The sequence below is a fragment of the Pelophylax lessonae genome (assembly GCF_965119305.1).
Source record: "Pelophylax lessonae genome assembly, chromosome: 10".
NCBI classification, from domain to species: domain Eukaryota; kingdom Metazoa; phylum Chordata; class Amphibia; order Anura; family Ranidae; genus Pelophylax; species Pelophylax lessonae.
Window position 1 is genome coordinate 70,779,531 of NC_138777.1, and position 24,420 is coordinate 70,803,950.

Below are 24,420 nucleotides of genomic sequence, written 5' to 3' on the forward strand. Positions count from 1 at the left end.
ATACAGAACAATACAAATATTTCTGGTGGAGGTCTTAAAAAAAAACCCCCAAAAAACAACAACAAACTGTTACATTGAGAATATGTGAATTCAGTAAGAACTACTGAGACCTGTAATAAAGCACATGACAGGAAGCCATAGACTTCCTATACCCTGCAGTAGGCAGCACATTAAGGGATTGTTCACACTTGACCCAATTTGTAATGCTTAACAAATGCTCCTATAGCGTTAGTATGGGCATTAGACTTGCGTTAATGAGCTTTAGTATGAGCGTTAGACTGGCGTTTTACAAGCGTTAATGATGAGTTAGAAATGCTTCCTAAACGCCCTAAGGGCAGTGTAAAAGCCTTTGATGAGCGTTAAGGCGCGTTAAAACCGCTTCATAAATGCCCATTCCATTACAGGAAATAAACTAATCTTAACGCCTCGCAATCGCACCACAACTGCCTGCCAGAGCATTTGTGAAGCGTTATCATAGGCTTGAATTGGAGGCGCTGAAAGGCTTCAAACTCCTCCAGACTTGACACGAGGCTTCAATTTTGAAGTGACGCTAACACTTCATGTTTTGATAGTGTGAACAGCACTGTGTGCTGTCCATTGTATCATTTGCATAGGCAATTAAGGGGTATTTTTAATGCCTCTCAAACAACTGCTTTTAATTCCAGTGTAAACTCAGCCTAATGCCTCGTACACACGAACAGATAATCATACGAAAAAAATCACTTTTGAATTGATCGCACGATAATCTGATCGTTAGTACACAGCTTTTGACAGCCAATCACGACATTTCATCCAACAAAATCCGAAGGGATAAACACGAAAACATTTGTCGTACGATAGCCTAGTGAACGACAATCGTTTAATCAGTACAGTATGCGTTCCATATCCATCCATAATCCATAGAAAAAGACCACACATGATTAGAAACACAAAACTAGCCCAGAAAAAAAGCCTGGCTGCTATTGTTTTTGTTTTGCACTATCCTATAAGTAGCTACGCAACCAGTAACTTTTCCAGAAGCGTACGAAAAAAATCATACGTTTCAGTACGCATTGTTGTCTGATACGTTGTCAGTACGATAAGTTGTCTGATTATCTGATCGTGTGTACGAGGTATAACTGTGTTATATCTAAAGCACTATTCAGTTATTAGGAGAAGATCTCAATTCAAAAGTAAGCCAAAAATTCTTGGTTAAGCTGATAAACAGATGTAATTTCATTGAACAGGTGTATCTCATAGCAGTATGAAGTGCATACAGTGTGCCAGAATTGTGTCACTAAAATGTACTACATCTTTAAGTAACACAACAGTAATCTCAACCACCTAAAGCTATTAAAAAAACATTTTTCCTTTGGGATTATAAATGTAGCCACTATCTTATAATAAAAATCGTAAATTTTATTGATACAAATAAAAGTATTAAAAATTGTTTTCAGCGGTTTACAGATAAAGCAGTCAATATACAATATTACACCTTTGGATATAATTACTCTCTTGGCACTTGGGTGCAAAGAGAGCATGCGGCGCGTTTCAATGTTACTTTCATCAGGGGTGCACCAAGCCACAATGTGTGTTATTGTATCTGCAACAAAGTACAGTAATCAATACACATCTATGAGTCCATACAAAAAATAAGAACATATTTTGCCTTTAGTATTTGTGAACTTACAGTAAATATCAAGTGTTTTGTGGTCCCATGAAAAAAATCGCATGTTAAAGAAGCAGTATATAGCTGTATATAACTCCAGGTATGTTGGTCATAAGGGGGTTTTAGAATTTTGCTTACTGGAAGCTGTCCCCTGCTGATATTGATAACTAATTATAGAGTGTTGGAGATTAAGCCTGCACCTCTAATTAGACAAACGGACAATGTCTCCAACCTTCCTATCAGCATAGAGGCAAATGGGTAAGGGGCTATATATACATTTTATTTTTAGATTCTTGATGATTTGGGTCAATTTCCTGAATTGGCGTTCCTGGCCCTTGTGGCCCTTGTGGCCGCCCTTGGGGCGTGCATCTCCGGTTGCTGGTCGTGCCCTCTCTGCATACTTTGGCACAGGTGGAAAAGGTTTTCAGCTTGATATATACTGTTAGTGCACAAATACTGAAGGCAAAATTATTTTTTTGTATGAACTGGTGGATATGTATTGATTACTGCACTTTGTTGCAGATACAATAAGAGCCGGTTCAAGAGCCGGTTCACACTGAGGCGATCCGACTTGCGGGGGCGACCTGTGAAGTCGCGGTGCACAGCGCGCACCGCGACCTCGGAGCGACATGCACGGACTTCATATCATTGAAGTCAATGCAGGTCGCTCCAGGTCGCCCCAAAGTAGTACAGGACCAAGTCACCTGACAAGTCGCCCCAGTGTGAACCGGCTCTAACACACATCGTGGCTTGACGCACCCCTGAAGAAAGTAACATTGAAACGCGTTGGGTGCTCTCTTTGCACACAAGTGCCAAGATGTCTGTTTATAAGTAATTATATCAATGAGTGTAATATTGTATATTGGCTGCTTTATCTCTAAACTGCTGAAAATAATTTTTAGTACTTTATTTGTATCAATAACATTTATGATTTTTATTAAAAGATAAAAGATTAAAAGATAGTGGCTACCTTTTATAATCCCAAGGGAAACATTTTTTTTTTGTTACTTTAAAATAGGGATGATGGTAATGACCACCCTCTTTCTTGTAACATTAACCACATAAAGATAGTTCCAATCCAGTTGTCAATTGACAACTAATGAAATTTAGTCTGCAGGAAGGGAAGTTGGAAATAGTTGGAAAGCCTGACATAGGCTCTTGTTTTTATAACTGTAACTTTCTGAACATTGTAGACACCCTTCAGCATGTAAAGGACAGCAGGCATATTGTTGTCTACCACAAGGGACGCTACTTCAAAGTGTGGCTGTATCATGATGGACGACTCCTGAAGCCCAGGGAGATTGAACAGCAGATGCAAATAATCCTGAATGACAAATCTGAACCTCAGGCTGGAGAGGAGAAACTGGCAGCCCTTACTGCTGGAGATAGGTAAGTAGTGGACTGTCTTTGTATGGTCTGGCCATTACACCTGCCAGGGGCTTCTCTAGCAGGTCCTGATAATAAATAAGACCTTTAGGCTACGTTTCCACTATTGCGGCTCCAAAGTCGTGCTACTTCTAGTGTGACTATGTAGTGTGACTTGTTTGCGGCTACTTCTGGGGACTTCAGTGCGACTTCCTTCTACGAGGGACAAGTCGCCCAAAAGTAGTACAAAAAACTTTTTACGGGTCGCTGCAACTCAAATCTCAGCAGTTAGAACGGGCCTAATTGAAAATAATGGGTTTTGACTTGTTGTGCGACTTGACATATGTCAAGTCGCACTACAAGTCGCAATAGTGGAAACAGAGCCTTAGGCCCCTTTCACACTTGTTTAACTTGTCATACAACTTTGGACATCAGAATTGCACGACATGTCGTTCCCCATGTTTTGCAATGATACCAATTCACACATGCGCAACTTAAAGTTGCAGCAACTTCAAGCACTACTTTGGTTCGACTTTCATGCAACTTGAGGGTTATAGACTACAATGTTAACCCTCAGAAGTTGCATTAAAAGTCATACCTGAATGTTATACAATGCAACAGTTGTCCATTAAAACTGGTCAAAGCCAAAGTCGTATCCAAGTTGCACCTTTCCAAAGTTGCGTCAAAGTTGCACTCCAAAGTCGGCGCAACTTTGGAATCGTACAAGTGTGAAAGAGGCCTTAATTGTAAGCATATGTAGAAAGTACTCCATATAGGATGTTTAATAATTAAATTACTATTTTTAAATTGTGCCATCATTTACAATACATGTAATCTTTCTTTACATTGCATCTCCATCATCTGTTTTACACCAGATGAAATTTCTTATCAAGGTGACAACCAAGGACCTATTTATAAATGGGTGAATGAGCATAGCCTTTTTAACTGCCAGTCCACTGTCTGTCTGCGTGGTCATTTCTGTTCCATTTATAAGTAGGGAAGCCAGGAGCAGAGGCAAGGAGAAGCTAGTGGTGATCACTGTAGTAGCACTGGCCACTACAGTGATTTCCAGCTTGCATAGGGATCCCAAGGGTGTGACACATACATACTTACATTATTAATTTTATTCTACAGGATTTATATATAGCCAACAGTTTGTGCAGTACTTTACAAAATAAAGGCAGACATTACAGTTACAATACAATTTGGTACAAGGGGAATCAGAGGACCCTGCTCGTTAGAGCTTACAATCTAAGATTGGTCCAAGCTGGACTAATGCCTCTATGTAAAAATTGCCACACCTAAACTTCAAATTTTATAAGAACTATATAGGGGCCCATGTCAATGATATCAATTGGAGACATGTCTGGGAACAATCAGAATTCATTGACAAGTGCATTTGACCTGCAGTGTGCCTCCTTCTGTCCTGCATTTACCTTACTTCAGACAATTCCCATAGACGTCCAGCCCTGGTTCACACTGCACCCCGCAAGTCATTAGCACAGGAATCACACTGCATTCCTTTGCAAATCACATGCGATTCTGTGGGGTGCGATTTGATCCATGGCTCAAAACGCACTGCATCTGCATGAAAAAGGTGTGGGCAACTTTTTTTTGTTCGCACTGGAACCAGATAAACACCCATGCGATCCAGTTCAGACAAACGCACTGCGATTTGTGACCAGCTTTTGGGGTGTCTAACTTTTAATTGAAACCCACAGCGGATCGCATGAACACAGTGTGATTGTGGGGCTTAAGGGCATGAAAAACCCATCTATTGCAAACAATAGGCCATTTGCATAGGCCCTAAAGCTCATGGTATCTGTTGTAAAAATTAGTTGGCTAGATTTATTTCCTGTCTTTTTGCTTTGGTAACAGTAACCCATGAAGGCAATAAACTCATTTCCAGATGTCAGTAGCATTTAAATATTTAATCACAGAGTATATAGGTTTTATTTTGCAGTAATTGTGCTATACAGACATACCAGTGATAAACCCAGTTCTTTTGTATGTGTATAATACAGGGTACCTTGGGCCAATGCTCGTAAAACCTACTTTGTAAATGGAAAGAACAAGCAGAGCCTGGATGCTGTTGAGAAAGCGGCTTTCTTTGTAACCCTGGATGACACTGAACAGGGATACAACAAGGAGGACCCTGTGATATCCCTTGACAAATATGCCAAGTCTCTCTTACATGGAAAATGTTATGACAGGTATTCTTTTTGAGCGATTTTTGTATATGGGGGCTGTTTTTTAGTAATTGTATTTGTGCAACTATTTCCATGCATTCACTAGATCAGTGTTTCTCCAACTTTTTCCAGTCAAGGCACCCTTTAAAAATGATGCACCCCATTCTAAAATGTAAAAGCTATTCTAACAGTTTTACATAATGCAGCAACATCCTCAAGTCCAAGTAGGACACCCAACACTAGACGTAATTTGTTCTTCCAAAGCAAATCCACTTTTACAAACTCGTACTGACTAGTATTCCAATGTTTCTCTTCTCCCTCAGTTTTGCTCCATCACTCAGCTAATCTGACCCCAAAGCTGATGGAGAGGGGCAGGGTAGGGTCAAACAATGATGCTATGCACAACTGATGATGCCATTGGCCGTTAGGATGCTGGCAGCTAGAAGGTTGCAATGGTGCACAATGAAAACCTGTGTATTAGTGTAACTAAAAAGGCAGGCTTCATTCACACGCCGACTTGTAAAACATTTTGAGCACTTTTTAGGCATTTTGCTAAGGCAACCCCGAATAAACCTCAAGGCACCCTGGTTGAAAAAGGCTGCACTATATTATATCTGGCTTATTAGAGTAAAACTGATTTTTGTTGAATCTTTTGTTGATTTTTGTTCATTTAAAGCACCCAGCGTTAAAGTCAATCTCTGTCTAAAAGTTTTTGTAACTTAATCCACACCCTTTACTCAGGAAAAACTTTTTTTTTTTTTTTTTTTTACCTTCTTCTAGCGAGCATGCTCATATTTTTTTTCCCCTTTGATATCCCTACGGGGTCACTGAGGTCTTCTCTCAACTGGAGGTGAAATGCAAGATGGTGCCCTGCATTACTTTCTCCAGACACAGGGCAGCCTCTTGAATCATGTATCAGGCAGTGAATGACAGACAGGGTTATCAGCTGCGACAACGCTGATAATCCTTTTCCTCCTCAACATATGTAGTAACACAGCTCTGTGTGGCTACTAAGGATATCATTAATGTATAGAGAGAAATAGCCGCACTCCAACTTGAAGGTGAAAAATATAAAATCTGTTTTATTCGTATCCAAAAGATAAAATCAATTCAAAGTGTATCCATAATACAGTCAGAGACAAGAGATGAACGCATAGTAGTTGACGCGTTTCACAGATAAACGTCCGCTTAGTCGAAACCTGGTTACGACTAAGTGGACGTTTATCCGTGAAACGCGTCAACTACTATACGTTCATCTCTTGTCTCTGACTGTATTATGGATACACTTTGAATTGATTTTATCTTTTGGATACAAATAAAAGAGATTTTTTTTTTTTCACCTTCAAGTTGGAGTGCGGCTATTTCTCTCTATACATTACAGTTGCCTGGACTGCGGATCCATGCTGCACCTTATTTTGATGGTTGGGATTACCTTATCACTGGAGCGGTTCTTTTGCCCTTTCTGCTGATCTGTGACTGCTAAGGATATCAATTGTGCAGTTATCGCCAAAAAAAGCACCTGAAAAGCTCATGAAAACCTATTCCTATTGAAGTCAATAAATGCTTTAACACTGGGGCGGTGCACTGGAGGGGCAGTGCATCTTTGGAGCATGTTTGGAGCGCTAACAAAAGTGCATCACAAAAGCCCTTCTCTATTGAAATGAATGGGAAGCGCCTCAAAAGCGCTTCAGAAGCGCCTCAAAATAGTTCTTGAAGCAGTTTTTGAGTCACGTGTCTAAAAAAAGCAAAAGGGCTGCAAAAGCGCTCAGAGTTTTATGGGGAGTTTTCAAGTTCCTCAGTGTGAAAGGGCTAAAAAGGGTCCTGAAGCCTTGCCACCTCCTGATCAATGACCTAGGAGCTGGCAGGATCACCAGGTTTTAGGAAAAAAATAAACTGATTTTATTAGTCAAATTTTGCGCTCATTTGTATTGTATTTGTAAGAACACACAGGAGATTATTCAATTTAGTGTATATTAGAGATGGGCTCAGGCGTGTTCGGGATCCTAGTCCCAACCCACCTGCCTGATCCCCCCAGGAAGCCGACACTACACACCGCTAATCACAGGCATTGAGACATTTCCCGGTCTGTGCAGCTCAGTGTTGGCTTCCTGGCGGGATTGGGCAGGCGGGAGACTAGGACCCTGAACACACCTGATCATCTCTAGTGTATACTTGTACTTTAATGCGGTCAGTAATTTTCTTAGATAGGTAATAGGACAATATGGTGTGGATTTACTGAAGGGAAATAGACTGTGCACTTTTCAAGTACAGTTGCGCTCATTTTCCCCAAAACTTAGTGAGTGTGTGGTAAAGCTCGCCGATTTTCATCATCCAATCATGTACAAGTAAAATGCTGTTTTTTTTTTTATTTTCCTTGCACCTGATTGGGTATTCTTTACAAAGTGACACTTAACCACATTTACTAAGCTCTGTGGAAAGTAAGTGCAACTACCCCTGCAAAGTGCACAGTCTATTTGCGTTTAGTAAATCCATGCATATGATTTTATACATTGTGTGTAGCTTAGCCATTTACATTCTTGATAAATGATACACCTAAGGTGTACTAAGCTGCGCCCACCTAAAAGTGCAATGTGCAATAAATAACAACATTATAATATTGCACCTTGCACTTTTAGGTGAGCACAGCTTAGTACACCTTAGGTGTATCATTTATCATTCTCACGTTTTTACGATTGAGCCGCAGCTCCCCATTTTTTGGTTCACACCAATATATGTGCACTTACATATATATTTATTTATTTATTCACCTATTTAGTTTATATTAATATAAGTTTGTGTGCTATATATGCACATTCTTTTTTGAATTTGCAATTTATCCATTTGCGCAGGTATTATTGGCGCTTAACGCCAATCATTCTATTATCATTGACATTCTTGTCTGTGAGGTTCCTCAGATTTTCTTACCTCAATATGTTCTCTTGAAAGAGGGAAGTGGGAATAGTTTCTGCCGATTGTACAAAATTTAGATGGGCATTATTCAGCACCATCCAGCAAAAGTTAAATTAATTTTAGTTGAAGGTGACTGCTAAGAAAAAGTTACGTTACTAAAGCCTAGTATACACGGGCCAATTGTTGGGCGGCACCGGCCATGTCAGTAGAAACCGGACAACATACAGCCCGTGTGTACTAGGTTTTAGTAATGTCAAAGGGGCATGACCGGAAAAGGTCTGCCAATCGGCTCCCAATCAGCACTGACTGGAGTGTTCTGGAGGGGGTGTCGGGGAACACAATAGCACAAAAGGTTAGATCGCTGTACTAACATTGGATAGTTAGTACAGCGGCTCCTCCTGAGCTGTCATTTTTTTTTTTTTTTTTTTTTTTAGCCCTGCTGGTTTGAATAAAAAAAAAAATAGTAGTGTTTGCCAGGCTTTATTCTCTTTGGTTACCTGCATTGGTCCCATTTAGAGACCCAATGCCAACCTAAACCTTTAAGTGAAGCAGTGCTTTGCCCATGCAATGCAGAACAACAGGCTCACTTTAATCCCTCTCTTCTCCAGTTGCACATGCTCACCTTTCCTTTGTTTCCCCACTCATCTGTTCGGCCACCACTTTTGAAAAAATAAACCCTGTGTAAGCTCAGAGTTGCTCTGATTGAAACTTACCCAACTGAGGGGTTTACCTACCCATTTTAGGGCAGCTGACAGCCCCAAGTAAGTAAGAGGATTTCCCTGCCCCAGGTAAGTAAGCCACATGTTTTGCTATGCCCAGAAGTACCGGGTTTTCTTCACTGTCATCGACAAACTGGATGGCAAGTGTATAAAGAAAAGGTGAATATGTGCTGATGATGGAGTGGGAACTTTTTAAAGAAATTATGAGCAGGTTTACTTTAAAATTATGAGTGGCATCTGGAGGACTGACTTACCCAATGGTGTCTTACATCTCCTTGGAATTTCTGTTTCTCTTCTACGCTCTTCCAAAACATCAACTCTTATTAGTTAGAGCCAGGGATAGGCACGGACCAAGGCTGTGGCAGACATTTTCCAAATTACAGACCTTAGTAAAGGACACCTTTAAAGCAGGGTCCCCTTAGATCCCCCTTTACTAAAGCAGGTTCCCCCATAGATCCCCTTTTAGAGCAGGCCAGCCAATGTCCCTCAAAGATTCCCTTTTTAGAGCAGGCCAGCCAGGGTCTCCCATAGAGCCCCCTTTAGAGCAGGCCAAGAAGGGTCCCCCCCCATAGATCCCCCTTTAGAGCAGGCTAGGCAGGGTCCCCCATAGATTCTCCTTTAGAGCAGGCCAGGCAGGGTGCGCCCATAGATTCCCCTTTTAAGCAGGCCAGGCAGGGTCCCCCCATAGATTCCCCTTTAGAACAGGCCAGGCAGGGTCCGCCATAGATCTCCTTTAATGATAATGATCCCATTTCAAATTCTAAACTGGAGCTTATGAGGACACACAGTGCAGACTGATGAGTTGACTTGCATCTCATGAGAGGCTGGGGGACACACTGCACACACTGAGATGGGCGGTGGGCACAGTTCCTTCTGTCCTCCTTCCTTTTCTGAGTCCTCTGCTCTGTCTAAAGATCAGGGCCTGGGGGCGGGACAACCAACGCACAACTTGAGCATTGAGCAGCAGTGCACCTCATAGGTTAGGACGCAGTCCTACCAACCAGCGGGCAGCAGTGGGGAAGGTGGAAGTGCTGTGACTGACTGACTGTGCCGCTGCGGACCCTGCAAGGACCGATCATGGACACCTTGCCGATCCCTGGTTAGAGCAGTTGTTTTACTTCGCACATTTTGTCAGCTGTTTTAACACTGGGCTTGTTTCAAAAGTAGGAGATCTCTAAAGGGTGCAAAGATTTTTGGTAAGGAGCAACCCATAGCAAACAATCAGCCAACAAATGGCAGCCAACTTTCAGCTTCTATACACTCAAGTACTGATCCCGTGCTAAGGCCTCCAGCTTACTATTGCTCTTTGCACACGTTTCCTAAGTCTGTCTTTTCTTTTCTAGATGGTTTGATAAAACAATCAGTTTCATTGTGTTCAAGAATGGGAAGATGGGCATGAACTGTGAACATTCCTGGGCTGATGCTCCAATTTTGGGCCATCTCTGGGAGGTAAATGATTTTAAACTGTTCATGCATTACCAATCTGTTAAACAGCATTGTACAGATTAATGATCAAATTAAAATGCCATTGTAGATTTTCTTGCAAGCGTACACACAGATAACTACGGTTAGATAAGTCATTTTTTTAAAGCATGTTGTTGCTTCTCTGTTTTACGATTTTTAATTTTTTTTGTGTCGCATTTACAGTACGTTATGGCAACTGATAAATTTGACTTAGCATACGAAGAGGATGGACATTGTAAAGGAGAGCTTAATCCTAGCATCCCTCCTCCAAGCAGACTGCAGTGGGATATCCCTGAAGCGGTAAGATGCACAAAACGGCAAATATACTGTAACTTTCTTCCCATAGGAATAAATTGCATTATGCTTTTTACAGGCTTTTTCCTTGTTCTGCAGCAACCACATATTTAGGAATGTGAGGATGCAAGATGTTTTAAAGAAAATGATTCCATGTAATTTGTTTTCAGGTCTTTTTTTCTGAAAAGCGAATGTACCTTTAGACATAACTTTGCAAAAAAATGTTTTATTTGTGTTTTTGGTATTGAGTACTGTACTCTTTTTAAAAAGAAGCTATTTTTAGGTTGCATTAATTAATCTTGTGTCAAGACTTGTCCTGATCTACACATCTCAAGAGTCAGTGCAGAGATATACCATAACTTGCTTCATCTAACATTTTTCTGGGCTCATCAGTGTGGGAAAGAGATTGTCTGTCTGGTTGGCAGTAAAGATTTGTTTATGGGTTTTGTTGGCTTTCTAGGCATTGACAAATGTGACATCTGTTGCTTAAAAGTCAATTAGAACGTTCACTTAATATGGTTACTTTATAATTCTGTTAGCTTTATAATTCTGTTAGCGCATAGCAGCAGCTTTATAATTCTGTTAGCGCATAGCAGCAACATATGACATACTGAGTCTCTTTAAGTTATTGAGGGCTAAAAAGCCTGGAACAGCTGTATGTACAGTGCATCCGGAAAGTATTCACATCGCTTCACTTTTTCCATGTTTTGTTATAATACAGCCTCATTCCAAAATGGATTATATTCATTATTTTCCATAATATTCTATAAACAATCCCCCATAATGACAACGTGAAAGAAGTTTGTTTAAAATCTTTAAAAAATAGATTAAAAATTAAAAAAAATGTAAAAATCACATGTACATAATTTTTTACAGCCTTTTCTCAATACTTTGTTGAAGCACCTTTGGCACCTTTGGCATCAATTACAGCCTTAAGTCTTTTTGAGTATGATGCTACAAACTTGGAACACCTATTTTGGGGCAGTTTCTCCAAATCTTCTTTGCAGGACCTCTCAAGCTCAATCGGGTTGGATGGGGAGCGTCTGTGAACAGCCATTTTTAGATCTCTCCAGAAATGTTCAATCTGGTTCAAGTCTGGACTCTCAGGGACATTCACAGAGTTGTTCCGTAGCCACTCCTTTGTTATCTTGGCTGTCTGCTTAGTGTCATTGTCCTGTTGGAAGATGAGCCTTCACCCCAGTCTGAAGTCCAGAGTGCTCTGGACCAGGTTTTCATCAAGAATGTCTCTGTACATTGCTGTATTCATTTTTCACTGACTAGTCTCCCAGTTTCTGCCGCTAAAAAACATCCCCACAGCATGATGCTGCCACCACCATTGTTTTGGCCCGGTGATAAGCAGTGCCTGGTTTCCTCTAGACTTGACGCTTGACATTCAGGCAAGAGTTTAATCTTTGTTTTATCAGACAAGAGAATTTTATTTCTCATGGACTGAGAGTCCTTCAGGTGCCTTTTGACAAACTCCAGGTGGGCTGTCATGGGCCTTTTACTGAGGAGTGGCTTCCGTCAGGCCACTCCACCATACAGGCCTGATTGGTGGAGTGCTGCAGAGATGGTTGTTCTTCCGGAAGATTCTCCCCTCTCCGCAGAGAAATGCTGGAACTCTGTCAAAGTGACCACTGGGTTTTTGGTCACCTCCCTGACTAAGGCCCTACTCCGACGATTGCTCAGTTTGGCACGGCAACCTGCTCTAGGAAGAGTCCTGGTGGTTCCAAACTTCTTCCATTCACAGATGATGGAGGACACTGAGCTCATTGGGACCTTCGATGTTGCAGAAATTTTTTTGTACCCTTTGCTTAGATCTGTGCCTCAATACAATCCTATGATAGAGGTCTACAGACCATTCCTTGGACTTCATGGCTTGGTTTGTGCTCTGATATGCACTGTTAACTGTGGGACCTTATATAAAAAGGTAGGTGCCTTTTCAAATAATGTCCAATCAACTGAATTTACCACAAGTGGACTCCAGTCAAGTTGAAAAATATCTCAAGGATGATCAGTGGAAACAGAATGCACCTGAGCTCAATTTTGAGTGTCATAGCAAAGGCTGTGAATACTTATGCAGATGTGATTTTTTTTTTTCTTTTTTCGTTTTTTATTTTTAATAAATTTGTAAAGATTTCAAACAAACTTCTTTCACGTTGTCATTAAGGGGTAGATGTGGAAAAAGTGTCCTCATGGACAGCCAAAGCTGACCAATGAGTACAAGGTGGGGGGCTCTCCTGAAGACAGGGTTGCAAAGAACCTAACAGCCACACATCCTGCCCCAGTCTTCAGGGTAGGCCTAAAGACCAACACCCTACTATCCATGTTAAAAGAAACACATACATAAGTGCTAAGTGACACACATGGAGATAAAAATAAATGCGCAAAAATAAAAAAGATGCCTTTACAGATGTAGAGGCTAGGTCTTGTGGCCTGGTAACAAAAAATGCTCCGGCCCCAGCCAAAAGGCCTAGCTCATGAGGCCTTGTGCAGAAAAAACCATAGGTGTTATATCCTAGCACAAAAAAGTGGCAACCACCCCAACCTATAACTAGCAGTAAGGTGCTCATTGTGGGCAATGCACATCTCAAACAAGCAAAGATTTCACAGCAGACTTAACAGCTAACCTGAAAAACAACCAAATGAAACCTGTCTAACAATTTACATTAAAAACAGAGGGTTTTGTTTGCACACATTTGCAAATATATGCGTAAGCCGCAACATCTAAGACAAGGCTCCTCTGTGTACTGCAGTCCTAACTCTATGCCAAAGTCCATAAACAAAGTCCATAGTTTAGTGATTTCATGTGCTATGGGATCATCCAAATGATGCTAACAGGGTGGATTATTGTCCATAGTTCAGGCCAGCCTTGTATGGGGGAGCAGTTTGGTGGTTTTGCAGGCTAGCTGGTAAGTGTGCTCGGAAATCCTTGTTTGCTTGAGTCCTGTCCTAGTCCAGTTTCACACAGCGGGGCCCCAAACTTATATTGTTACTCCGACACCCCCCAGGACACCACTCTTAGGGGTTCACTTGACACCACAGGCTCTCTGCACTATAGAATAAAAGTGACAAAGTGATGTCACCCAAACAATAAAGTAAAAATTATATATAAATAAAGTGTCCAAAATAAATGTTCTTAAAGTGAAATTCATAAAGTATCTTAATTGATCCAGAAAAATCCCAAGAAACAGTGAATGAAGGTTCCAGTATTCACTAAATTGTGCAGTGACCGCCACCAGTGGTATATACTGCTTACCAGAAATAAATGAATTCAAGCCAAAAGGGTATCACTCAGGAAACTCAGGAGACATCAAGGGCAATCCAGGGATAATTCTCCACTAAATCTCCAGGGCTTGGACAATTGGTCAGCATAAATATAGAGGGTATCCACCATCAAACCGTATAAACCACTAGTCTTTGGTCCCATACAGGGGTCAGGCTCCTCCAAAGTCAGGGTGCCAGGCAGGCCATGCAGGGGGAAGTCAGCAGCCCATGTTTCAGCTTGTCTGAGAGCTTCCACTCACTACACAACTTGTGAGTCTCTCGCCCACTCATTCCTTGGTGTCAAGAAAAATAGGTGTTTAATTCAGTATATCACCTCGCCATTGGCCAAAAAGCGAAATTCAGCATGGCAGAATAAATGATAGATCAGTGTCCCGCCATCTTGTGCCACCTGTTCTGGACATTTTATAGATAGGCAACTCCTATCCTCATATTAATCAGTGGTTCCAAATTATTAACTACTGCAGTAGGGAACAGACACAAAAAGATACACTCTGCATCTTTCCAAAATAACTGTTCTGCTTTATGTGATGCAATTGAAGGTTTTTATACACATGATTACATAGGTATCACATTAATATTACAATTGTACTTTTATGGTAACAAGGGGCGTAACATAAGCAGGCTCATTCTAATCGGGACTCGAAAGAACATGTAATGAAAACATTATTAGTGCCGTGTGCACAATGAGTGCAGTGTGCAATACATACAAAATATAATAATGTACAGGATGTACAAATTTCTTTTACACACCTTTGGCAACTGCCTGGTCACACTTATTGTATGGTGCACATGAATATATCTTTTACAACTGAACCAATGGGAGTTCGTGACCAACCTTTGGTTAACATTTTGCCTCCTTTTCTTTGTTTCAGTGCCAAAGCGTGATTGAGAGTTCCATGACTGTTGCCAAAGCTCTTGCAGATGATGTTGATTTTCACTCATTTCCTTTTGAAAATTTTGGCAAAGGGCTTATCAAGAAAACCCGAACAAGCCCGGATGCCTTTGTCCAGTTGGCTCTTCAGCTGGCACATTTTCGGGTAAGCTTTGATGGGATAAATGGCTGTGCTTAAATTGACTGTAGGGCTTGCTCGCGAAAGTTGTTCTGCAAGCCTTGCAATACAATGGATCCAAATAAGCTGTATTCATGAAAACTGTCAATTTGTTCCTAGTTTAACCTCCTTGGCAGTATTCCCAAGTGTGGCTCGGGGTGGAATATCAGTGCCATTAGCAGTAACCCCGAGCCACACTCGGGGTATCGACAGGGAGAATCGCTGGATCCTGGAAGAGAGGTTACTTACCTTGTCCCTGGGATCCCGCAATGTATTCCTGAAGCATACGGCGGCCGGATCTTCCGCCTGATGCTTTGTGCTCGGGGGGTGGAACCGGCGGCAAATTTGAAAAGTAAAACACACAAACACACTGATATATTGTAATCCTATTGTATTACATTACTAAATAAAATAAATTGACATTAGTTTGCCCCCCAGTGCCCTTGCCTGCAGTTTTAGTGCACTATATATATATATATATATATATGTGTGTATATGTGTGTGTGTGTATGTGTGTATATATATATATATATATATATATACTTTAACTTTTTATAGTTATTTATTATATTATAATTTATGACTTTGTGTTTCAAACTTTGTCATACCCGAGATGTTATAAAGAAGAACGCACAGTAAAAAAAAATTATATGTGAATAGTTGGTTTGGCCTGCTCGTCCTTAAGAATTACATGCAAAATAATTGTACCGCTTTCAGCACCTAAAATCGGAAACAATCATACCGCCAGGGAGGTTAAACATTGCTTACATCATAATCCAAAACTCTAATGTTTTAGTTCAGAGGCTCTTCTCTGTGCATTGCTGAGGTTATTGCAGTTTTGTCTATAAAAGGTATGAGGGCTATATCAGATCACTTCACATGTCTTTTCATTTTTGTTCACTGCAGGACAAAGGAAAATTCTGTCTGACCTATGAGGCCTCCATGACCAGATTATTCAAGGAAGGCAGGACTGAAACTGTACGTTCCTGTACTATTGAATCCAGTGAATTTGTTTTGGCCATGGCAGATCCCAAACAAAGTGTAAGTACCCAAAGCAGTCCCTTCAGCAACTTTTACAGAAATTCCTTAAATGTCACAATATAGAGTAGCAGTATTATGGTCTATAAAGTTTCTCATATCATTAAAAAGTTGTCCTTGAACTCAAGGCAAATTACTTTGACTAGGCTGAGATAATGCCATCAGTCTGCTGCAGGCAGATGGAAATATTGTCTCAGTCCCATCTTCCTCAGTGGTCAGGCTATGAAGGAAGTCACAAGAGGTTGATTAACTAAAGATAAATACACGGTGCACTTTGCAAGAGCAGTTGCTCCAGAGCTTAGTAAATGAGCAGAAGCTCTGCTGACTTCCATCATCCAATCATATGCAAGCAAAAATTCTTTTTTTTTTTAATTTTCCTTGCATGTTATTGGGTATTCTTTGCAAAGTGAAGCTTTACCTCATTTACTAAGCTCTAGAGCAACTGCAGTTACAGAGTGCAACTGCACTTTGTAAAGTGCACAGCCTATTTGCCTTTAGTAAATCAACCCCAAAGTGAGAGGATGCATCAGAGGGTGATCTGTGACATTTGATACCATAGCCAGGAAGGGACCAGGATTTACATGATTGTGTCATCTCAGTTCAGGAAGTAGATGCTGGCCCTGGATGATGCCTGAAAAAAGGTGGCACTGTCCTTTTGAAGAGTACAGCAGATGAAGACATTGTTAGAAGTAGTGTGATCTCTGTGAGGAATAATAAATACATGTAGGTGTTACACTTTGGCTAGATTCACACCTTTGCATGATTACTTGACGTGTCTTCCATTAACAGAAATGTTATTGCATCAAAACACGTCTCAAGGCATGTGTCAAAACATGTAATGGCACATGCAAAAACACAAACAAAAAATATGGGACTTTAAATGAGATCAACTGGACATATAACATTTTATTGAATGGATACATATATAAACAATGAGATATGGATACATAAAGAGAGATGACATAACAAATTGTAATGGCACATGTTGATGCCTAATGACGCACTTGAACACATCGTTACGTGCATCAAATGCTCATTGAAAACACACAACACTGCAAGTCAATGCGCAATGACATGCTTGTTATTGCATTTCCATTAATTTTTATTGGAAATTGCATTGGGGAAAATTCCTAGGTGTGAATCCATCCTACACATTGCTTAGCCTGTAGAGCATGAAAATCCATGAAAAAGTATATCTAATGTTAGTCCACTTTAAGGACCCGTTCACATCATTATGTAAAATGGAATGCATGATCCTGTTACGCGATTTTGACATTGTGATTTTCACACGATCCTGTTTGTTGCATAAGGCAGCCCATTCACTTGAATAGGCTGCCCTATGCACGTTTGTTACCCAAAAAAGAAGCTTCTGCTCCTTTTCGGGTGACAAGCTTCACACAATTTGCCATAAATGCTGCGTGATAATCCTGGTAGAATCGCATCTTGTTTGGGGTGCTATTGAAGATAATGACATCTAAAGGCATGCATTGCGTTGTGCTGTGATTTGTCATGCGATTTAGGATAATGGGTAGAATTTCAGCAATTCTGTCCACAATCCTAAATCGTAAGATGTGAACAGGCCAAAGCATTGGCTCCTGTAAATGTGGCTTAAGCTGGCCATTATGATCACTCCAGTTTTAATTCCAATTATTTTGGTACATTATTACAGTATCTTTAAACTGGATTATATTGGGGTTGCACATTTATTTCTGTATAGGCTACTGGAAGAGAGCCCATGCTGCAAGACTGTTCTATGTTCTAATCTATCTAGTGGTTACCCCCATTCTTTTTTCCTAAATACTAGAATAATGAAGTGACTTTCATATACTGGTACCAATGTGATCCTTGTGTTACACCTGTATACCGATGATCAGAGAACTAAGATGTTTAATTGAAATCACTTTTTTCATGCAGAATGAAAATAAAATTAAGTTATTCAAGGCAGCAGCAGAGAAACACCAACAGATGTACCGCCTGGCCATGACGGGAGCTGGAATTGATCGTCACCTCTTCTGTCTCTATGTCGTGTCAAAATACCTGGGGGTTGACTCTCCTTTCCTTAAAGAAGTATGTTTAATTTCCTTAATTAGCAGTCATTTATATTAGCACAAGAGTAAGAAGAAAAGATAGTGGCGCTAGAGGGATGTAAAATGTGCAAACCATACAATGATAATCACAAAATGAATATATAGTAATATTTGAAGTCCAAAATGAATATATAGTAATATTTGAAGTCCATAGTTCATAAGACCATAAATGTAAACTTAACCGGGGTTAGCACCAGTGGCAGCACCCTTAGAGTGAAACAAGCAAATCTGTAGGTATAAGGACTAAGTGCAGTATGATTAAAACTCTGATTTATTAAAAGCAAGACAAATGTCAGCTCACATCTATGTAGATCAATAAAGCATATATGATCATTGGGGTCAGGCTCTCTTCAGTGGTTTTGGTGGGATGGCGACATTGAGGGATGAAGCTGTGTTGCTAGAGGGCAGTAGGAAGAGGCTGATCGCCAAATTAACCAGCATGAAACTCAATTGTTTGTTAATGTAGGACAAGCGCCTGTGTCCATGCAGCCACTGTGTCTAATTACACTTACATGGGCTGCCTGCATGCAGTACCTGGTGGTGATTAAGCTCCATGGGCAAAGTGAAACGCGTTGGATGGGGGAGGGGGCGTGGGCTGGTTGGAGTCCAGACTGAGGTTGTCAGAATTCTCCCAGGGTTTTGCTGTGAAGTGGGACTTTTAGTACTTCCTTTCCCTACCTGGTGACTCAAGCCACATAAACCAAGGGCCAATTCATGGTCTATGGGCCCCAACATCTGTGTGGATGAGCCCTTAAAGCTTTAGGGATCTAATCAGCAGGGAGTGTGAGAATTGTTGATTGCAGCACTGCATGCTTTGGCATAGAAGGGACAGGTTGGACCACTGATCTGATGCAAAAGCAGTCCTCAGCTGCAGGCTACATGGGATGAATAAGTTACATGGGATGATGCTATAACTTATACATTTCAATCAAAGGCCAATGGTAACCGTTACAGCACTTACTGTTTCACTGCCTGCTTGATTTTCACAGATACTTCAAATGGGCTTTAACACCTAAACTAACCCTTATGGTAGCAAACCTTCCTTATCTGGTGCATGAAATGTCTTTACTTAAAGCTACCAGTTCCATGCCAAAATGTAACATCTGATCAGCTGGAACTGAGAACTGAGCTGCGCCTTCTATGAACTGCTTAGTAGCCTATTTAATTTAAGATTCAGGTACTGTAATTTGAATCCTTTTGCAGTCATTATATGGTTACTTGGATAATACTAATGTCAACATTTAATTCTCACAGGTCCTGTCGGAGCCCTGGAGATTGTCTACCAGCCAGACACCACAGCAGCAGGTCCACCTTTTCCAGTTAGAGAAGTTCCCAGAAAATGTTTCAAGTGGCGGTGGCTTTGGACCTGTAAGTAGATTGACTGTTTCTTTTAATTTGCAATGTAATTGTAGTGATCAAAAACTCCAAAGAGCTATTGCGTGGTTACCCTACTATACCATATTTCACAAGCAGGTAGTCCTGTAGTAAAGGTAAAGTATATCTAAAAATTATTTTTTTAGTCTTGGATAAAGTCTGGAAGGGTTTTTGGGATTTTTTCCTGGCTGTCTCTTTAGCAGAACAGAAAATTCTGGGAAATCCAAAATAAAAAAAAAAAAATATCTGCACTTTCAGGAGACCCTATAACCAAACCATGCTTATTTTATGTACAGTATCTCACAAAAGTGAGTACACCCCTCACATTTTTGTAAATATTTTATTATATCTGTTCACGTGACAACACTGAAGAAATGACACTTTGCTACAATGTAAAGTAGTGAGCGTACAGCTTGCATAACACTGTAAATTTGCTGTCCCCTCAAAATAACTCAACACACAGCCATTAATGTCTAAACCGCTGGCAACAAAAGTGAGTACACCCCTAAGTGAAAATGTCCAAATTGGGCTCAATTAGCCATTTGCCCTCCCGGGTGTCGTATAACTCGTTAGTGGTACAAGGTCTCAGATGTGAATGGGGAGCACGTGTGTTAAATTTGGTGTTATCGCTCTTACTCTCTCATACTGGTCACTGGAAGTTCAACATGGCACCTCATGGCAAAGAACTCTCTGAGGATCTGAAAAAAACAATTGTTGCTCTACATAAAGATGGCCTAGGCTATAAGAAGATTGCAATGACCCTAAAACTGAGCTGCAGCACGGTGGCCAAGAGCATACAGCGGTTTAGCAGGACAGGTTCCACTCAGGACATGCCTCGCCATGGTCGACCAAAGAGGTTGAGTGCATGTGCTCAACGTCATATCCAGAGGTTGTTTGTTGTTGAAGACAAGCAGACTAAGGACATGGATTACTGGAACTATGTCCTTTGGTCTGATGAGACTGACATAAACTTATTTGGTTCAGATGGTGTCAAGCATTTGTGGCCACAACTAGGTGAGGAGTACAAAGACAAGTGTTTCTTACCTACAGTCAAGCATGGTGGTGGGAGTGTCATGGTCTAGGGTTGCATGAGTGCTGCCGGCACTAGGGAGCTACAGTTCATTGAGGGAACCATTAATGCCAACATGTACTGTGACATACTGAAGCACACCATGATCTCCTCCCTTCGAAAACTGGGCCGCAGGGCAGTATTCCAACATGATAACGACCCCAAACACACCTCCAAGACGACCACTGCCTTGCTAAAGAAGCTGAAGATAAGGGTGATGGACTGGCCAAGCATGTCTCCAGACCTAAACCCTATTGAGCATCTGTGGGGGCATCCTCAAACAGAAGGTGGAGGAGCGCAAGGTCTCTAACATCCACCAGCTCCGTGATGTCGTCATGGAGGAGTGGAAGAGGACTCCAGTGGCAACCTGTAAAGCTCTGGTGAACTCCATGCCCAAGATGGTTAGGGAAGTGCTGGAAAATAATGGTGGCCACACAAAATATTGACACTTTGAGCCCAATTTGGGCATTTTAACTTAGGAGGAGTGGATCAAGAAGAAGCACATTTAGGTCCTGCAGTGGCCTAGCCAGTCTCCAGACCCTAATCCCATAGAAAATATGTGGAGGGAGCTGAAGGTTTGAGTTACCAAATGTCAGACTTGAAACCTTAATGACTTGTAGAGGATTTGCAAAGAGGAGTGGGACAAAATCCCTCCTGATGTGTGCAAACCTGGTGGCCAACTACAAGAAATGTCTTACCTCTGTGATTGCCACTCTGTGATTGTTACGAAGTACTAAGTCATGTTTTGCGAAGGGGTCAAATACTTATTTCACTCATTAAAGTGTATAACTTTTTTAAACGCATTTTTCTGGATTTTTTTGTTGTTATTCTGTCTCTCACTGTTAAAATAAACCTACCATTAAAATGAAAGACTGATCATTTCTTTCAGTGGGCAAACGTACAAAATCAGCAGCGGATTAAATACTTTTTCCCCTCACTGTATTTACCTTTTAAAGCCTCCCTTCTTTAGACATGCAAAAGTCCTAAATATTCTACTGGTTGCCACCATCTTGGATTTGATATCAGCAGACTCAGAGCTGTCATTCATATTACACTCTTTAGTAGTTGTCTCCAAACTGTGGCCCTTTGCTTGCCTTTATCTGGCCCTCTGGGCACTATTCCTCCCATTGACACCAACAAAGGGGCATTTTTCCTTCCACTGACACCAGCAATGGGGCATAATTCCTTCCACTGATATAAACAATTAGGCACTATTCCTCCCACCAATACAAATAATGGGGCATTATTTTTCCTTCTACTGACTACAGTCACTGTGTAATTTTTTACTCCCACTGACGCTGAGGCATTTTCTATTTCCACTGGCCACTCCTGCCCCCTAAAGTCTGAAGGATAGTAAACCAGCCATTTGTTTAGAAAGTTTGGGGATCCCCGCTCTATAGTATTGCCCTTTTGCTCCTTCCCAGCAGCTACATAAAAGGTTAGGTAGGAAGGTGAAGGGAGGGACAGAGGAGATGGGTCAGCACAGACAGCAATGCTGTAAGTAGTCAGATTTGCTAGCAAGTTCAAAGGCACATTGTTAGTGAGTATAAAATTATTTATGGAAAGGGAAAAGACTGCAAATAAGAATTAAAAATACTTGATTTGTTTGTGCTTTTACCTGCAGTTTTTTTACTGGGGTCAAAAGGGTTTATTTTCATTTCTAGCTGTACCTCCTTTCCCTGCTGCAGGGGGGTCATCTGTGTTACTACAGTATGTGAGACATCAAAGTCAATACATTCGAATTATCTTCTAGTATATTACTAAAGAGTTCCTGATAACAGTTTGATGTGTTTGCAGGTTGCTGATGATGGATACGGTGTCTCCTATATCATTGTTGGTGAAAACCTGATCAACTTCCACATATCAAGCAAATTCTCCAGTCCAGAGACGGTAAGTATAATATATGCTTGCTTCCTTTATGACTAGTAGTTGTGGAGTCTCGTCTCCATTTTCAGATTGGTATTGCTAGAGGCTTATCGTAGAATTGATCCCCTAACTTCTGGTAATTTTAAAAAAACATGAGACAACTTTTTAAAAATAATTGGCCCTTCCCTCTCTGGTTGGGATTGAGAGGGTCCCCAGTTACCAGAACACTTTTGTAAACTAAAAAAATACATTTTGAATTTCTACCCCTGTAATGGGATAGGACTCAATTGTACTGCATCCAAAATGTTCTCTAGCTTAGTATTTTGTATGCAGTACAAGTTTTCACCAGCAGGTGAAACTACAGGGAAATCTCTAACTATATCTTCACGATACCCAGGCAGTTTGGAAGGGGGTGTCACAAATACACAGAAAATTCCAGTTTTATTTGAAATCTTCATTCGACATGCAAGATGTCAGTGAGTCATGGCCAAACCTTAGTCATTAACCTAAAAAATGTATCTTACCACTCTTGTGCAACACTGCAATATTCCTCTACCTAACTCGAATGTAACATATAATTCATGCTCAACACAATATGGGCTCTTTCACATATGGAGTCCGTCGGACGGACTCTGTTTTTCTCAGCAGGGGGTCGATCCGCCGATCCCCCGCTGAGCAGGAGGATAAAAGCTGTGTCTCCGTGCTGTGTGCAGAGACACAGCTGTCAGGTCCCCATGCATCTCTATGGGGGAATCGGATGGGAACGGACCGTCTGTCCGTTCTCATCCGATCACATCCGATCCGATCCGCTGGACGGATGGAAAATAGGGTTTCCATCCGTCCATATTTGACGGATCGGATGTCAGCAGACATGTCTGCTGACATCCGATGCCCCATAGAGATGCATGGGGTGACCGTTCAGATCCGCCAAACAAACTGACAGGCGGATCTGAACGGTCCGCCTGTGTGAAAGGGGCCTTAATCAATAATTATTACATAGGAGATAAAAATAAATTACCTGTATGCTGGACATTAAATGCAATTGGTGCTTCACAAGTGCATTATAGCATTATCATATTGCACACCATGTGATCTCGTGAAATAAGGCGTCTTGTTACTTTCCTCTGCCCGGCCACCGCTATCCTGGAAGATTCTTGGAAACAAAGTTACCAGACTGTAGGTCCTCTTTAAAGAAGCCCTGTCTTCAACATACATAAAATTACAGGTTCACACAACCTGCTTATGGCAGCAAGAATGGATAACTGCAAATGAGCTACAATGTCAACTCCTTGGTCAGAGAACAAATCTCTTGATGAATTCAGGGGAAGGTGAGAGTAAAAGCTATTATCCTTTAAGGGGAAAAGGCTGCAAGTTTACCTTAGAAGATATCAAAGGGTGTTGGAGACAATTGGTCGCTCAATTAGTGGAGAGGAGGAAACTGAGGTTTATTACCCAAAAGGGTAAGGCTGTGTGACCTGCTTGATATATAGGTCAACATTTGGAGGTGAGAGCATAGCGTGCATGGTTGGCAAAACACATGACACAAACGAGTGGATTTTGGAGTGAATCCTGGTGGAGCATGGGAATAGTATTTAGGACTCTTATATGCTTAAAGCACTGTATTTCACAAGATCACATGGTGTTTTTGATGCATTGTGTTGGCCATTATTTATAAGTTACATTTTTTCGTTAGGTAGAGAAAATAAGCAGTATTGCAGTAAAGTGGTAAGTTCTACACTGAGGTGTGGGATCACTTTTTAGTGTTGGCAGCAGCCTTTTTGAGTACAGTATACTGATTTATAGTACACAGGAGGCTGCATAGGAGAATTTACACAGATTTAACATAAAAAAATATGCAAAATTATGATGGAGTAACATGTTAAGCAACTTCTTCTTGTCTACGTTTTTTAAGAAACGTACAATGCGGCATGTTATCAATAAGGCCCTATAACATGGACACTGTCAGGCAGCAAAATCAGGTGGTTGATGCATTTTTATAACTTGCCTCAGCTGCCTGTCAAAACCAGGCAGTGGCCGCTATCCAGCCCAATAGACATTGT

General features: G+C 41.0%; 1 protein-coding gene across 2 annotated transcripts in view; it reads left to right on the forward strand.

The window, feature by feature from the left end:
* Positions 1-24,420, forward strand: part of CPT1A (carnitine palmitoyltransferase 1A) — a 104,073-nt gene that overhangs the window by 74,646 nt on the left and 5,007 nt on the right. For both annotated transcript variants that reach the window (XM_082270011.1, XM_082270012.1), the window contains exons 10-18: positions 2,842-3,037; positions 5,038-5,226; positions 10,175-10,280; positions 10,479-10,595; positions 14,750-14,914; positions 15,833-15,967; positions 17,879-18,031; positions 19,306-19,419; positions 22,292-22,384. In XM_082270011.1, the coding sequence (XP_082126137.1) occupies positions 2,842-3,037; positions 5,038-5,226; positions 10,175-10,280; positions 10,479-10,595; positions 14,750-14,914; positions 15,833-15,967; positions 17,879-18,031; positions 19,306-19,419; positions 22,292-22,384 (1,268 nt within the window). The remainder of the gene's footprint in view (positions 1-2,841; positions 3,038-5,037; positions 5,227-10,174; positions 10,281-10,478; positions 10,596-14,749; positions 14,915-15,832; positions 15,968-17,878; positions 18,032-19,305; positions 19,420-22,291; positions 22,385-24,420) is intronic.